This window comes from Strix uralensis, chromosome 7 (genome assembly GCF_047716275.1).
Source record: "Strix uralensis isolate ZFMK-TIS-50842 chromosome 7, bStrUra1, whole genome shotgun sequence".
Lineage (NCBI taxonomy): Eukaryota > Metazoa > Chordata > Aves > Strigiformes > Strigidae > Strix > Strix uralensis.
Window position 1 is genome coordinate 36,302,732 of NC_133978.1, and position 15,124 is coordinate 36,317,855.

Sequence of the window (15,124 nt, forward strand, 5' to 3'; positions counted from 1 at the left end):
CAATAGCATTTGCAACATCTTCACAGAAGCCTGAAAATAGCATCTTTTCCTTTTCTAGTTTTGGCCTTCTGCATATTTTTCTTCCCCCACTTTTAAAAACTATCATAAACGTAAATGAAACAATTCACTTTAACATTTATTCCTTATTGTCATCAACCTCATCATCACTGTTGTGGGAACAACCACGTTATTGTGCTCCCTCTGCCGGCTGGCTGCCCGCCAGAGGAGAACAAAGCTGGTAGGAATATTCATATCCACTGCTAATATAATTGTAAAACTTCAGTGATGGAGGGGTGGATACAAAATCGGATCTCTCTGAATCTAGAGTTCTTCTTCTGTTGCATTATAAAACTTCAGTGGCAACAAAGAATAAGTTAGATGTAGGGCTGGAGCCATTTTGGTCGAGCAGAATTTTGTGAGAACCCTGTGAGATCATATAGTGATCATGTCTAGTGATCATTAGGGAGCACGATGCCCTCAGAAAGAGGGGCCCTTGAAAGGAAAGATGCTTCTCCTCCCTTCTTGCCCGTGATGCTCTCCCAGGAGGCAGGTACCCCAGGCAGAGCCGGACAGGCTTGGAGCTCAGCTTCCTGCTCTGCCCTCCTGGGAACGGCACCTAAACCCACATCTCCAGTTCCTGGGATTGTTTCTTTCCTTGTTTCACATCAGTTTCCTGTTCTGTTTAAGGTCAAGACACCAGAAGTATTTTCTGGTGGACTGAATTTTGGATCTCTCTTTCTCATCTTGAAGACCAAGCAAAGCAATAAAGTATTAGCCCAGCACTACCCTTTAAAAATTCCTATATATCACAAGAAGTAATATCTTGTTGGAAGCTCTCAGGCCTCCTCTTTGCTTAAAAAAGGCCAAAGCCATATAATGGAGATTCAGAACCCTCCTTGGTCTTAAGATGCTAGCAGAAGTTATCCTGATGACTCACTAATGTGTTGTATTTTATTACAGCTTAATATGTTGGAATTGAAAAGTTCAAGCCATACATAGTATTGAAGTAATGTAATTACATAATTATATATTATATTATATAATATGATTACCTTGAAATAATGTGATTATATAATATTTATCTATTTTGCTTTTCAAAAGTATGCTCTGAAATAAATAAATCACGGAGAGTGCATTAAATGTAGTGTGTCTTTTTTTTTTTTAATTTTCTTTTCTTCCAGGCAACCAGTAACGAAAAACACGTTTCGGCAGTACAGGGTACTAGGGAAAGGCGGCTTTGGGGAGGTGAGTAATTCTGAAAGTTTCTGTTAAGAGTGTTTCTTACTTCTCAGGCACTGCAGGTTACAGGAGACTGATGTGACAGAGGCTGATTTTCATTAATTGCTGACAGTTTTACTTAACCTCTCATGACACCATAATCTTAGAACACTTTTGAGAATTATTTTGTATTTCGACTGTTGCATTCACAGTGGAATTAGGGTCACACCCTTATTTGTATTTTACTGATGGCTCGAGGTTGCTGCCTAGGCAGCAGAGTCCGAGGAGGCGCGGACAGGCTTTAGCCGAGCAGATTACAATCTTCACAGACAAAAGGAGGTGGGATAGGAAGCAGGCGGAGGAAAGTGAAATAATTAAACCAGTATTACACAGCAGGTTTGGAAACAGTAGTTGGTTCCCCAGCTGCCCCCGCCTATGCTTTATTTGCTACGCTGCCGTCTCTAACCTTAAAAGGACTAAATCAGATCAGATTGTGAGGAGTAAAGTGCAACCCAGACACAGCGTTTGCTTCGATTTACCCAGCAATTGTTCTCTTTAATTCACAGGTCTGCGCTTGCCAAGTCCGAGCGACAGGGAAGATGTACGCCTGCAAGAGATTAGAGAAGAAGAGAATAAAAAAGAGGAAAGGCGAATCCATGGCACTAAATGAAAAGCAGATTTTAGAAAAAGTCAATAGTCAGTTTGTAGTGAGTATTGAACTCCCCAGCGCTCAGCTCCCTGCTCACCTGCTGAGCACTGTTCTTGTTGAATCCGATGTCTATTCCAACTCCTGCTACAGGAAAGGTGCCAGAAGCTGACTCCCTTTGCTTTGCACCTTAGTCCTGCTCCATGCACCTTTGCTGAGTCTTACTTTAGTCTCTGGTCTGTGAGAAATGCACCAGCCAAGGTGCCTGTTCCTACCATGGGAACATGATGGATTTTACAGCCTTGACTTGCATCAGGACTGCATGAGGCTTAGCTATTTATATCCAGCGTGATTACCTGAATTCCCAATGTCTGAGAGAGAGGAGCTTGGAGGAGACTGAAGGAGATTCAGCCCAAATAGATCAGAAGAGATTGGCTAGTAGAAGCATCTAGCCAGTGATGTGGAGCTAGTCTGCCTGATGTAGGGCTTTCCCTGAGTTGTGCCAGCCCTTGTGTCTCTTTAAGAATTCACCTTCGATTTTTTTTAAAAAAGTGTTGTTATCTCAGCATCTGTCATGTTCTTTATACTTATTTTAGGAAACACTGTGAATACAACAGATGCAAGATGTTTACTTATCTCTGGCAGAAGCAAAGATGATGGCACATGTTTAAATGTGATGGGTAGCTTCTGGCTTGTCTGAGTGTTCCTGGGACACCCACCAGAGCCTCGCAGGGGTGGTGCTCACCTTCATGTCTCAGTGATGGTCTGCTTGACCACCACAGGACCGGGCTATCTGGGCCTTCCTGGGAACCTACTGACATGATAGTTTTTTGACAGCAATCCAGCAAAACAGTGCAGTGGGAGGTGTAGATTCCCTTATTATTAAGATTTCTCTTACGTGGAAAAGTATGCCTGGAATTAGTATGTTTGTCCAGCCTGTGAAGCTATGTGAGCATTAACCTTGAGGGTTTCTGATGATGGGTAGGCTGGATTCAACAAATTAATCTATAAAATCCTAACATCTGATTTTTCTGTACTTCTAAAATAAGTGTTTGCTATTGTAATAAGGCCCATAGCAAATTCAGTCAATGTATTTTTTTTCTTTCCTAGAGAAAATCTTTAATGAAAAGTTAGTGCTTTCTTCTTAGCAGCCAACTGAACTGTCACAACTATGCTACAAATGTTTTTCTAGGTCAATTTAGCCTATGCCTATGAAACAAAGGATGCACTGTGTTTAGTTCTGACCATAATGAATGGAGGTGACCTGAAGTTTCATATCTACAACATGGGAAATCCAGGCTTTGAGGAGGAAAGAGCTTTGTTTTATGCAGCAGAGATCCTTTGTGGCTTAGAAGACCTACATAGAGAAAATACTGTGTACAGGTAAGCACTCTCTAGAGTCTTAGGACATTTTTTCTGGGTAGAAAAGAATGGCCTGCATCCTCCCTACTCATTGTGGTGCTGTACAGCTTAGATGCCTTAGTGCTTTGGCTGAAATTTCACAGAGCCCTGTACAAATACAGTATGATTCAGTAATCATGGAAGGAAGCAGTTGCTTCACTAAATACATCCTGTCTAAATTATACAGAACCAACACAAAGCTCCCCAAACCCTACCTCAGCGTGACATAAGAAAATTATGAAAGTTTCCTTAAAGGGATTTCATTGAGGAATCTAGTTTCTAGTTGGTATGAAATGGAGATCATTCCACTCAAGCCTCTATTTTAATTAGTTAGATTATATTGCATTAGGGACTGCAGCACGTCAGATGTGGCAAAACCATCTCTCCTATCCCAGAGGGAGCGCAATTAGCTCAAGAATGTGTTTGAGACACAGGGTGTGGATTTACGCTCTAGGACACGAACTCATTTGATTAGCTAGATCGGGTGGTGATGGTGGCCGTAGCGTGCCAGCCGTGGAAGGAGGCACATTCACAGCCGTGGTCCTGCCGGCCGCGTCCCCCTGCTGTGGGTGCAGCCAGCGGGCAGGGTGCTGCCCGGCACCGTGACAGGCAGCCAGCTTTGAGAAGGACAGATTTCAAGTTCTCAGCTTCCAGTCTGGATTACAGCTCTATAGAAGTGCTTTTCCAGGGCATCATAGAGTTTACTTGCTGGATAAGCAGGGTGATTGGTTGCAGACAGAGTTCTTGTGACTCCATGAGGATTTATTTTTTTTAATCAACGACCAATGTAGTTGTAAACAGCATTTAATGTTTGTCTTCATCATCCCAGCTTGTGAAATCATTATTGCTGGCATTCGCAGCAGAAGAGGTCCTGCAAACTGATGAAAGTACTTCCAAGGACAATGATTAATAGGCAATAGTGTGTTATTTTTAAAAACTAAGCCACATTTTAAACAGTTTGATATACCCATGTGTAATAAGCATTATGCATATGCTTGTATACATAGAAATTACAATATCGTTGTTCCTGGATCTCTAGCAAACTGCCACTTGGTTGCCTCACTGTGACTCAGATCTTGCTGGCTGGCATAAGGAGGGCAGACCGAAAACATGCTGATTTAGTTGGCACTGGCCCAAGGAGGAGATTTTTTTTCCCAAGGAACAAAATGGAATTAAGTGTTTAATGTCAAGTGAAAAATCAAATAATCAGTGACGTGTCTGGCTTCCCTTTTCTTTAAAAAAACATCCTACAACCTTCAAAACAGTTTTAGGAGGTATTATAGTGTTTCTTTAAAATGTACTAGATCATAAGCATACTTTATTGATGCTAATGACTGATACATTCATAACATGGCTGGTAAAATGCCATACTAATGCCACTTTCTAATAAAACAAATAAGATCTGGCCACCTAAAATAGTACGTGGCTCTGAGAGAAATGGCATCCTACTTCCTTAAGCAGGTGTTTTCATGCTACTCTTAAAAAAGCTGCTAGTTTACACCTCAGCTGGCACATTCATTTTGGTGATGAATGATATTATATCCTTGTTGGTGACATTTTCTAGCAGTATTTTAGGAGCATCTGCAGAGACCCCTAATTTGTAATACCACAGCGTGTTTTGGGACCCATGAGAGGTGCTATATAGGTCAATAAAATATAGCAGTTAAATGCTACCACTTTCTCGAGGTGAATAATTCATTGCAAAACCCTTACTCCTCAGACTTAATTTCATTTTCTATGAACAAAATGCTTCTGAGTAAATCACAGCATCAGAAAATACATCCCCATCTCACGGGCTGGTGACGCACGCTGTGGACGTGACCCGAGAGAACAACCAGGCTCAGAGTCAGATTTATCTGATGCAGAATTCCCTTGCCAAACATGGCACTTATGTTACATTTCTCAACTGCATCATGTTAGTAAAGGTCAACGGGTCGATTGTTCGTGGAAAGCAAACATAAAAAGCTGCTGGTTCTCCTCAAATTATTTTTATATATATATATGTATATCTATAATTTTTATTTTTTATAGATATATATGTATAAATTATTTATACATATACTATAGCCATGCCTGGAAGCCTCAGTCAGCATTAAGATCACATTGTCCTAGGCATTACACAAATATACAGTAGAGCCTTGTCCACTATGATTAATTGAGTTGTTTATGCTGCTCCGCACAGCCAAACAATGTACCATCGCCTTTCTAGCATGGGTGCAGTGCCAGCAGTTTATGTTTCAGCATATTTAGGCAAGGCTTGTTTACACAGTGGAAACTGTACCATTGGGAAGTAGCCTTACATGTAACTGTGTCCACTGAGGAGTTTTATTTCTCCTAGACATTTCAGTACAAGAATCACATTCCTGCTTGGCACTTGGAAGTGTTGACCATGCAAAGGAAGACAGCCTTGATCCTGAGGAACCAGAAATTTGAAAACAGACATGAAAACTGATGTCTCAGGGGGAAGGAAAGCCTGCTCTAATTGCCCTAAATCACAGAGGACTGTAAGGACTGAACTGCTGTTCTCAGAGTCCTCGTGGAGTCTCTCATTTAGTTGCTCAAAGACAACATCTCCCAGCTCGCATGCAGGATTCTTGTCATTTGGCCACAGTTACAGCTTTGAGTGGGACTAATAACTGCTTGGAGCAGAAGTTGAAGTAACTAATGAAGTCTGGGTTCTTCAAGGAAATAGTTCTTATGGGATTCAGAATAAATTTTTAAAAATAAATAGGAAGTGCCCTCGAACCATGTTGCTCCAGCATTGGAAACCTTCTGCTGGTAGGCAGGGAAAGCCCACAGTGGTATGTTAAACAAAATCACAGCTTCTCCTCTGCATTCAGCTGCCCTTCACATATTTCAGTATTGTTTATTTGAAAAGTAGGCTTGGTACCATTGGGCACCTGGTGAAGTTTATCTTGAGAAGTCAGGAGGGTCTGAAGCAAGCAAGAAAAGGAGATTGTTCACAGCGCTCTATGTTCTTGCTTGAAATAATAAATAAAAATGAAACCAGTTTTGAAATTTTAATCTCAGCATTGTCAAAACTATAAAACACCCCTGTCTGTTCAAGGAAAATTCATGACACCGGAGTGGTACAGCTTGAAACGCAGGGCAGGCTCCTGCACAGACTCTGTGCAACGCACTGATCTCCTGGTGCGAGGGTTTCTCTTGTACACCCCCCTCTCTCTGCTCTGTGAAAAGAAACGTGTCTTGCTGGGAAGCTAACAGAATCAAGCTGGTTCACGAATGCAAGGAGGCCTTAAAAAAAAGACGAGGCCAAACACTTCTTGGATTTGCACCAGGCTAAACACTGTGTTTCAGTACAAATCGATCAGATAAAAGTCAGAATTGCAGCAATATGTTTCTCCCTGCCTCACCCGGCCATGCTGGTGCCTGGTTCGGGCTCCTGAGCCAGCACAGCCTGCTCCCATCACCTGGCCCTTCTGGGATGCTCCCTGCCCAGCACGTCCCTGTCTTCCCTCTGACACCTCCAGGTCCCATCCCAGGAAGGCTGGCTTCGTTCCTGCTCTGCACTAGCAGCAGGCTGTGCCTCGTCCCGCTCAGGAAGGATGGGAAGGAGCCCACCTGGCTCCCACCTCGACAGCAGCCCACCGTGGCTGCAAGGGTGTGCTCAGCTGCCCAGTTTGGGAAACAGCCCTGGTCAAGCGAGGGGACTTGAGCGTGGCTGGCCTGGGCAGCCTCTAGAAGCAGCAACTGGTGGAGCAGGTTTGGTGCTGACAAACCTTTCAGAAGAATGACCTGCCAAGACTCTGCTAAATATATGAAAACTGAGATTATTTTTTTCAGAAGTTTATAACTTGGCCAGATTTGGGAAATTTTTTTTCACAGGAGCAGTAAAAGGCACATCTTTGACATCAGAGTGACCACCTTGCCAATTTTCATGGCGTTCCTCCAGACCACATAGGCACTAGAGTTTCACAAATGTTTGTGAGAAGAATTTTAATCTGGGCACAGCATTCCCCCGCCCCTCATTTTCCAAACTCGCTGAAATTATTACACATGTGCACAAGTTCGTGTATACACATTCACATATTTGGTCTAGTCAGATGCCAGCCATAGAAAATTTGAGCCCAACAGATCCCTACTTCCATTCTCATATGCAGATAAAATATTTTAAAATTTGAAATACTTTTATTTTTAACAAAAGATTTTATAACAGAAAATGTTACAGAAATTTAACAACACACAGGACTATAAGAATTGATTTACAGGGCTTACTGGACTAGATGTATAGAGTGGATTGGGAACTAAAAGCTTGACTTAGTAAAAAAATGTAACTCCAGTTTAGAAAAAGACATATGGTTTCAGTCTATCTGTGAAGTGAGTTGTAGAAAGTTATATTGGTTTCATGAGTTTCTTGCTGTTTGAGTTGACACTCAATTGGTTTATTACTGGTAATAAATGCACTCACACACCGTCGTATGGTTATGTTATCAAAACCAGCTTCATACAAATAACTGCTATATTTCATTTTCAGAGATTTGAAGCCGGAAAATATCCTGCTAGATGATTATGGTAAGTCTCCGAGATTTACAGAGATGCTTCCACAGTAAAGTAGATTAAGTTAGTTTTAGGTTATATATTGCACAAAGACAAATAATGCTCTGAAGTGACTAAGAGGCTCAGTGTACACTAATACTCCTGTCTTGGGGTGGGTGCAGCGCTGGAGCTCATCACACGGATGGAATGAAGCAGCCGTGCTGCTCAGCAGGGTCTGTTCTTGAAAGCACAGCTTTGCTGGGGGTGTTTGCCTTTTTTCATTGTTTTTCCATCTTTATTGTTGCAAGGCTGACACACACAAAGGAAGTTGAGATTTCTAAATCTGTGCTTCCCACTCCATTTTCAAAAGCACCTTCATCCGTTGCTGAGCCAACTCTCATTTTATGCAAACCCAGGTACCTGTTTGTTGCCGAAGGCAGCGATAATCAAATCTCATGCTGACTTACAGACCAGATGTAGCCCCTTCAGCCATCAGAGAGTTACAGAATTATGTCAGCCCATCCATCCTCTGTGATCGGTTCAAGATACTTCCCTACAGCATGCTTCTCATTGCCTTTTTTTGGTCCACGCTAGTTCGTAGCCTCACTGATAAAATTAATTTCACTGCATTGTAATGCCCTTAATAATTCCTGTTTTCCTTATCAGTGAAACTGCTCCAATTTTTGTGATTCAGAACACTCTTTGCTTAAAATATCTGAACAGTAAACTGCAAGAGTATTGTAGTAATGACAGCAGTTGTGGTTTTGGACTAATTTGGGTCATACTATCATATCTGCTTTGTGTTGTTTTGTTTCTTTTTTCCTTCCAGGCCATATTAGAATATCTGATTTGGGTCTAGCTGTTAAAATCCCTGAGGGTGAATCAATCCGTGGAAGAGTAGGAACAGTAGGATATATGGGTAAGTCTTCAGTAGCTCATCTTTTTTTATAATTTGCTGAGATTACTTGAGTTTTGGAGATCTTTCTGCCATGTAAGCTTAAGAAAAAGAACTAAAAAATATTCATGTTCAGCTGGGTCCAGTTCCCTGCAGCAACCCACTAAGAACTCATGCTAGTGGAAATCAAAAATATAATCTTAAAACAGCAAAGCAAATTAAAAGGGGAGACAACTGGAATTCTAGTGGTTTTAGCGTAGATTTATTTTAGGAGGGTTATGTGCTAAAAGAAAGGCTTCTTTCTAGTTGCTACTTCACATAATAGTTAACATTTATTTGTATGTTTATGATAAAATGGGTAAGTCTGCGCCTATGGTCATCTTGACCAAGGCCATCTTGAGTCTTCCCCTATGGGCAGAGGAGGCTGCACAAAAGAAGAGTAGAGATTTGTGCATTGGTAAAAAACACACTCCCTGATTTAACTAGATCTGTTTCCTGAATTCATTGTAATTGTTTTCACGCATTCTCTGGGTGGGCATATTTCTTGGAATAAAAATTGCTTATGCTTATTTGACTAAATAGAAACTAGCTGATATGAGCCACTGTTACACCATATGGAGACTTTAATGAAAACAAGCAAATCAGTTGTCATTTCTAAATTTTGTTGCCACCATGTAACTTTGTGCACTCACTAAGACTCTGTGCTTGGGAGCATGTGTGTATGTGGTTTTGTACCCATGTACAGAAGTGAGGATGCCTGCAAGACAGTGACTGTATATTCCCAAAGCACACTGCATGGTTGCAACACAAAATAAATGGATTTGTTTTTTAAAGGGGGAAATAAAAAAGTTATAAATTGAGCAAAAAGACAGAATTTGCTTTTGAAGAAATGTCACTGCTGTTTACAGGATGTGCGTTTGTCATTTCTTCCCTAAATGGAGAAATCTGGAAGGACTCTTAAGATCAGGCCTCTGCTCAATACTGAGCTTCAACTTCTTTTTGTGTTTTTTTAGTTGGTCTGACTTGATAGAGAAGTCAGAAGACACTGTGCGCATGGCGTGTATCATGCTGCGTTTTCTGTAGAGGCATCAACAGAAGTCAGGAGGTGTTTTTATATTTTACCCACCATTCTCTGTGCATGTGTATTCAGTCACTAAAATGGACCTTCAAGAAATTTTTTTGCCTATGTAAATGTCAAGTATTTCCTCAAGACACATCTTTCTCCTCCACAGCTCCAGAAGTGTTGAACAACCAGAGATACACACTCAGCCCTGACTACTGGGGGTTAGGCTGTCTCATTTATGAAATGATTGCTGGGCAGTCACCATTTCGTGGAAGGAAAGAGAAGGTGAAGAGGGAAGAAGTGGACAGAAGAGTGCTGGAGACAGAAGAGGTCTACTCCCATAAGTTTTCTGAGGAGGCCAAGTCCATCTGTAAAATGGTAAGGGGCCTGAAGGCCCAGTGTGGCAGCTTCATTAGCAAGCTGTATCTGACACGGTTTGAGCAGTAACACAGTTCCATAGAGGGGCTGCAGAGACAAGGACTAACCAAGCTCATCTGTTGATGGGATGACTGCATTCTCTATTCATTCAAATTGTGTTTATTTGGGCTTGCTTCTCCATGAGATTCATCACGGTCATCTTGAGTCCACTCCAAAGTTTTATGGCCAAGGGAGGGTATCTATTCTCGTAAGACTTTGACTGTTAGTTTGCAGTTAAGAATGCACTTCTGTCTTTTATAATCTTGTAGAAAAAATAAAAAGGACTTGATGATGCAAGACTCTGATTGTCTCCTGCAAGGAACTGAAAACCCCATGCTTCCATTGTCTTTGGTGAGAGCTGGGGGTAAGCAGGACAAAGATTATGCAATGAAATTATTGTGACACTCAAATGTTGTCCCACCCCATCTCACTAACTTTGTTAGCAGCTTTTCCCCCGAGGTGCCAGGGTATCCAGCCTTTTTTAATACTGTTGAGCTGTCCTTTAAAATGTTTTCTCACTCTTTCAGCTGGGAGTCATTTTCGTAGCACAATAGCCATGTCTGACAATGGAAATCCTCAAACCCTCTGAGAAATCTCAAAGCTGTGGCTGAATTCATCAATGTCTTGTCAACATCCATCTTTAGAAGACTGAATTGTAATTTGGAAAGGGATGTGGCCTTTTTCTTGATGTTGTTTGCTGAAGAGTGAAGTCTCCTTTGGAGATAATGACATATCTGTATATACTGGTAGAGAGAGAATGAAGGGAAAGAAAGGTCAACAAATAGGTAGTGAGAGTTTCACCAATATCTTGTGCAACAGGCAAGCAAACAGCAGATCAACAACATTCTGGTTGGCTGGCTTCATGAAGAGACACTGAAGTCTCCTTGCAAAATAATAATGGTAGTATTGCCAAGTATCATGCCTGGAAGTCATTAACTCACAGTGCACCAACTCATTGCAGAATCCCAGGGGTAGTAATTAACTGACATCACTCTTGATAGATACTCTAGGCCATTCACTGCCCTTAATCTGCAATTCAGAGCCCCCACTGAAGTCGGTGTGGGTGGATCTAGGACAGCCACAGGCTCTTACAGACCATTTCATGTGCTCAGACAGCCTGCCATCTCTTCTCTAGTAGCATCTCAACTCCCACCAGGTGAGGAGCAGCGTCTTCTGGAGTGGCAGAGATTTTGTGCATGTCCTGTTGTTAGCATGAAAAGAAAATGTCATGAGGCAAAAATTATATTCTTGTTGCTTGTTCTGTAGTTAGTTGCACACATGAGACATAATAGAATGAAAGTATACTTTGAAAATAACGAAGCCCATGAGAACTTAAAGCTGAGAAGAATGAAATGTAGCATTGATGGGATAGTGCTGGAGGTGACCTACCACTCCCAGGGGAGTAGACAGTGAAAGTCATTATACTGTAGTGGTCATTTTCATCTTCAAGCCATAGAGTCTACAGTTTCAGGGAGTCGGGGACCCCAGGAAGTCGTCTAGTTCATTCCCTTGCCTCAGGGAACCATGAACTATATGTAAATCATTCCTGACAACTTGATCATTAGTGCTTCACTGTCCAATCACGTGGCATGTTTATTTAGGTGGTTTGTGCAAACTCTTAATGGACCAAAGATAACCCTGTCATTTTTGAACACTAATGTGTTAAAATTACAGTGCCTTAAGGCTGCTAGAGCCTTACTTCTGATACTGAGCATGATGGCATTTGTGGTTTTCCATCCAAAAGTCATTTATTTTATCAAGTGATATTTTTTAAAATCCGTTATTCAAATATATTTTCTCAAATACCTTTTGCTATTTATATTGAAAACCAGAACTTCGTTGCTTTGTATCAGCATCTTAACAAGGAAACAAAAGTTATAATTAAGTACCCATCAGACCTGCAAAATGAAGCATAAAGTTGCAGTACATAAATCCAACTTAGCCTTCACAAAAATCCAATACAAAAGGCTTTCCTGTAGTGGACTCTTCAGGGCAGGGGTGAGCAACATGTTTTCCACCATGTCTCTTAACCTTCTCTTCAAAGCTTACTCCATGAGCTACTAGCATCTCCATCAGGATATATATTGTCTTTATTCTCATATGAAAACCCTTAGTGTCACCCCATGTCAACCTTCCCCTCCTGGATGTTTATGCCCTTTGCATTCTTGCAGGCACATATCATAGCTCCCATTAATCATCATCCATCCCATATTTCCATGTTTCATTTTGTAAGTAATTTCCCATAAATCAGTCCTCATTTTGGACTGAAGCAGAGATGAATAATAAATAATTAGGAACAGGGGCAGCTGGCTTTCTGGGAAGCTCCCCAACCCATAGTTCCCATATAACATAACTGTTTCATGGTGTGTTTTTTCTGTGAAAAAATCTGATCTTTCTAGGAAATGGTCCCTGTTCACTGTTGTTATGACTTGTACTTCACTGGTGTACACGTGTGCTTTCCCTGACAAGTGCAGTCTTGCATCCAAAGATGTGACTTGCTGTATTCAAGTCAACAATATTGGACGGGCCCATATTGCTGTGCTGTTCTGTCACTCTGTCAGTGTCCTGTTTGTCTGCGTTTCCTACAGACTATCTTCCCAGACGCTTCTTATTCCTGCAGCTCCCATTTGACTCCGCAAAAGGGATCTCTGATTGGAGGGTGTGAAGAAGATAGAGGAAACTCTTGGTTTGGTGCCCAGTGGCAAGACAGGAGGCAATGGGCACAAACTGAAACACAGGAGGGTCCCTCTGAACATCAGGAAACACTTTTTCATGGTGAGGGTAGTCAAATACTGGAACAGGTTGCCCGGAGAGGCTGTGGAGTCTCCACACTTGGAGATATCCAAAACCCAACTGGACATGGCCTTGAACAACCTGCTCTGGGTGACTCTGCTTTGAGCAGAGGGCTTGGACTAGACAATCTCCAAAGGCACCTTCCAGCCTCAGCTGTTCTGTGATTCCGATCTCCATTCCCTTCCCAAAGTGCCTCCCCAACCGACTAAAAGATGAGGGATTCTTTCTTCCCTAAAAGCAATTTTTTTCTCTTCCTCACCACCAGAAACTCTGTCATCATACTGCTACTACTTCTGCCTGCTTTCATCCCTCCTCTCTGCTTTCATCCCTGGAAAGCAACTTGTTCACACATTATGACACCTTAAAGTTTATCAGTGCTGCCTGAGAATAACTGGTCTTTCATCTAGCTTGAGAGGCACCTCACATCAAGGTGCTCTTCAAATTATTACCATTGCTATTGGTGATGGTAATAATAATAACAACAACAACAACAAAATGATGACAACAACAACAATAATAATAAATAAATTTTCTGTAGTAAGCCTTTGCAATAAGCTTAATTGTCATGCATGCCTGAGAGAGTTTTGATTCTTCAGTTGGCCAGATTGGGCTGTGAAATCATAAGCATAAGCAGTGCAATGCACAGCCATTTATGTCATTCTGCTTTGTCTCATTTTGTAATTGAGAGGTGACAATAGTATTACTTTTCTGTTCTCTCAAAATTTTTAAAAATAGACTGTTTACTTCTGTTTCAGGGTTGAAATTTATCTAGGTAATCCCTTAAACTATTTGATCAGCTGGGTCAATGGAAGTGGTTTTACCATTTCCCCTTTCTCCTTTCTTGAGCTGCAATTTTTTTGCACTCTTACCCTACAAAAAGTTTCCCTTACTCCTGTAATTTTAGGACTAACATCTTAGGACTTGGAGTTATTTATTACATGGTATGATCTGGATATGAACTGACTGATCACATGAAGATAAATAAAGCAGCGCTTTGGGGACTGTTGGCTATTTTTAGCAATCCTCACAACAGTTGTTTCTTTTTGTAAAGGAAGCAAAACAAAGTTGTGGAAAAAGTCTCAGACACTGCAGAGTTAGTATCCCCAGCGGGGATCAAATGAGTGTCATGAAAGTATCAGAGAGTTCTTTATATCAAGAAAAAGATCTTAATGTAACTTCACCACTGCTATTCAAGATTCTTCTTTGAAAGTCCCATTCTAGTCATGCTTTGCCCATAACTCTGTAGACTAAATCCTGCCCTCATTTACACACATCCAGTGTCATCTGGTGCCATTGTTACCAGAACATAAAACTCTGCTGCTTGGTATCAACTTCATGCATGGTTGGGTGGCCTAAGCCATCTTCAGATCTGAAGCTCTGTGAATTCTCTGTAGACTTTGGCTGTAGAATTACACTTAAATTGTGTTTGATTGGGTCATTTGCACTGCTGTCCCAGTAGGGCTTGTCATCAGCCTGATGTAGTTGCTTTTGTTCTGCTCTCTATTCATATTAAATACATCCTTTGAAACTGAATTAAACAAAAGTGTAGAGATGACTCAAAACATACAGTTGTTATCTCCGTTTTCTTTTCCTGGCCAGATTCCCAAATGGGATGCATATTTCAGACTATTATGCAGGTTTACTATTGCAGAGAGCTTCTGGGGCTGCAGGAAATGGTACAAGACTCATTATTCCTTGGAGAAAGGAAAGACTTTCCCTTCTGGAAAATATTCTGATCTATGCTATCTCGTGATATCCACAACAGAAGCCAGAAGTGTCTGCTTTCACCTGTTGCCATCTCTACAGCTGGCTTCAGCTACAGCTTACCAAACTCCATGAATTTCTTTTTTTTTTTTCTCCATTGGAACTCTCCTGGCACTCTCCTCAAGAGGCAGGCAGCTGCTCCCCTGCAGCAGGGCTTTGCAGGAGTATCCTCTCCTTTCTGTGGTCTTTCAGTCCCAGCCTATTCCCAGTGGCCTGTTCCCTTTTGTGTCTTCCAGCCTGCGGTGGCCAGCCACCCACGACCAACTGCATTCATGTTCCAGAGACTTCCTTCTTGCATCTGAGGTTACTGAATACTCCCTTGTTTATCACAGAGGAGCCCAGGAATTCCCAGACAGACTTTTTCTATCCTCAACTACCCTATCCTCTGACCACCCACTCCAAACAACTTCTAACATATGCAGCTTGGCAA

General features: G+C 41.6%; 1 protein-coding gene across 4 annotated transcripts in view; it reads left to right on the top strand.

Annotated features, from left to right (window-relative positions):
- GRK5 (G protein-coupled receptor kinase 5) overlaps positions 1-15,124 on the top strand; it is a 167,570-nt gene that overhangs the window by 136,582 nt on the left and 15,864 nt on the right. For all 4 annotated transcript variants that reach the window (XM_074875401.1, XM_074875403.1, XM_074875404.1 and 1 more), the window contains 6 exons: positions 1,182-1,245; positions 1,785-1,925; positions 3,057-3,247; positions 7,761-7,798; positions 8,592-8,681; positions 9,890-10,098. In XM_074875401.1, coding sequence (XP_074731502.1) covers positions 1,182-1,245; positions 1,785-1,925; positions 3,057-3,247; positions 7,761-7,798; positions 8,592-8,681; positions 9,890-10,098 — 733 coding nt within the window. The remainder of the gene's footprint in view (positions 1-1,181; positions 1,246-1,784; positions 1,926-3,056; positions 3,248-7,760; positions 7,799-8,591; positions 8,682-9,889; positions 10,099-15,124) is intronic.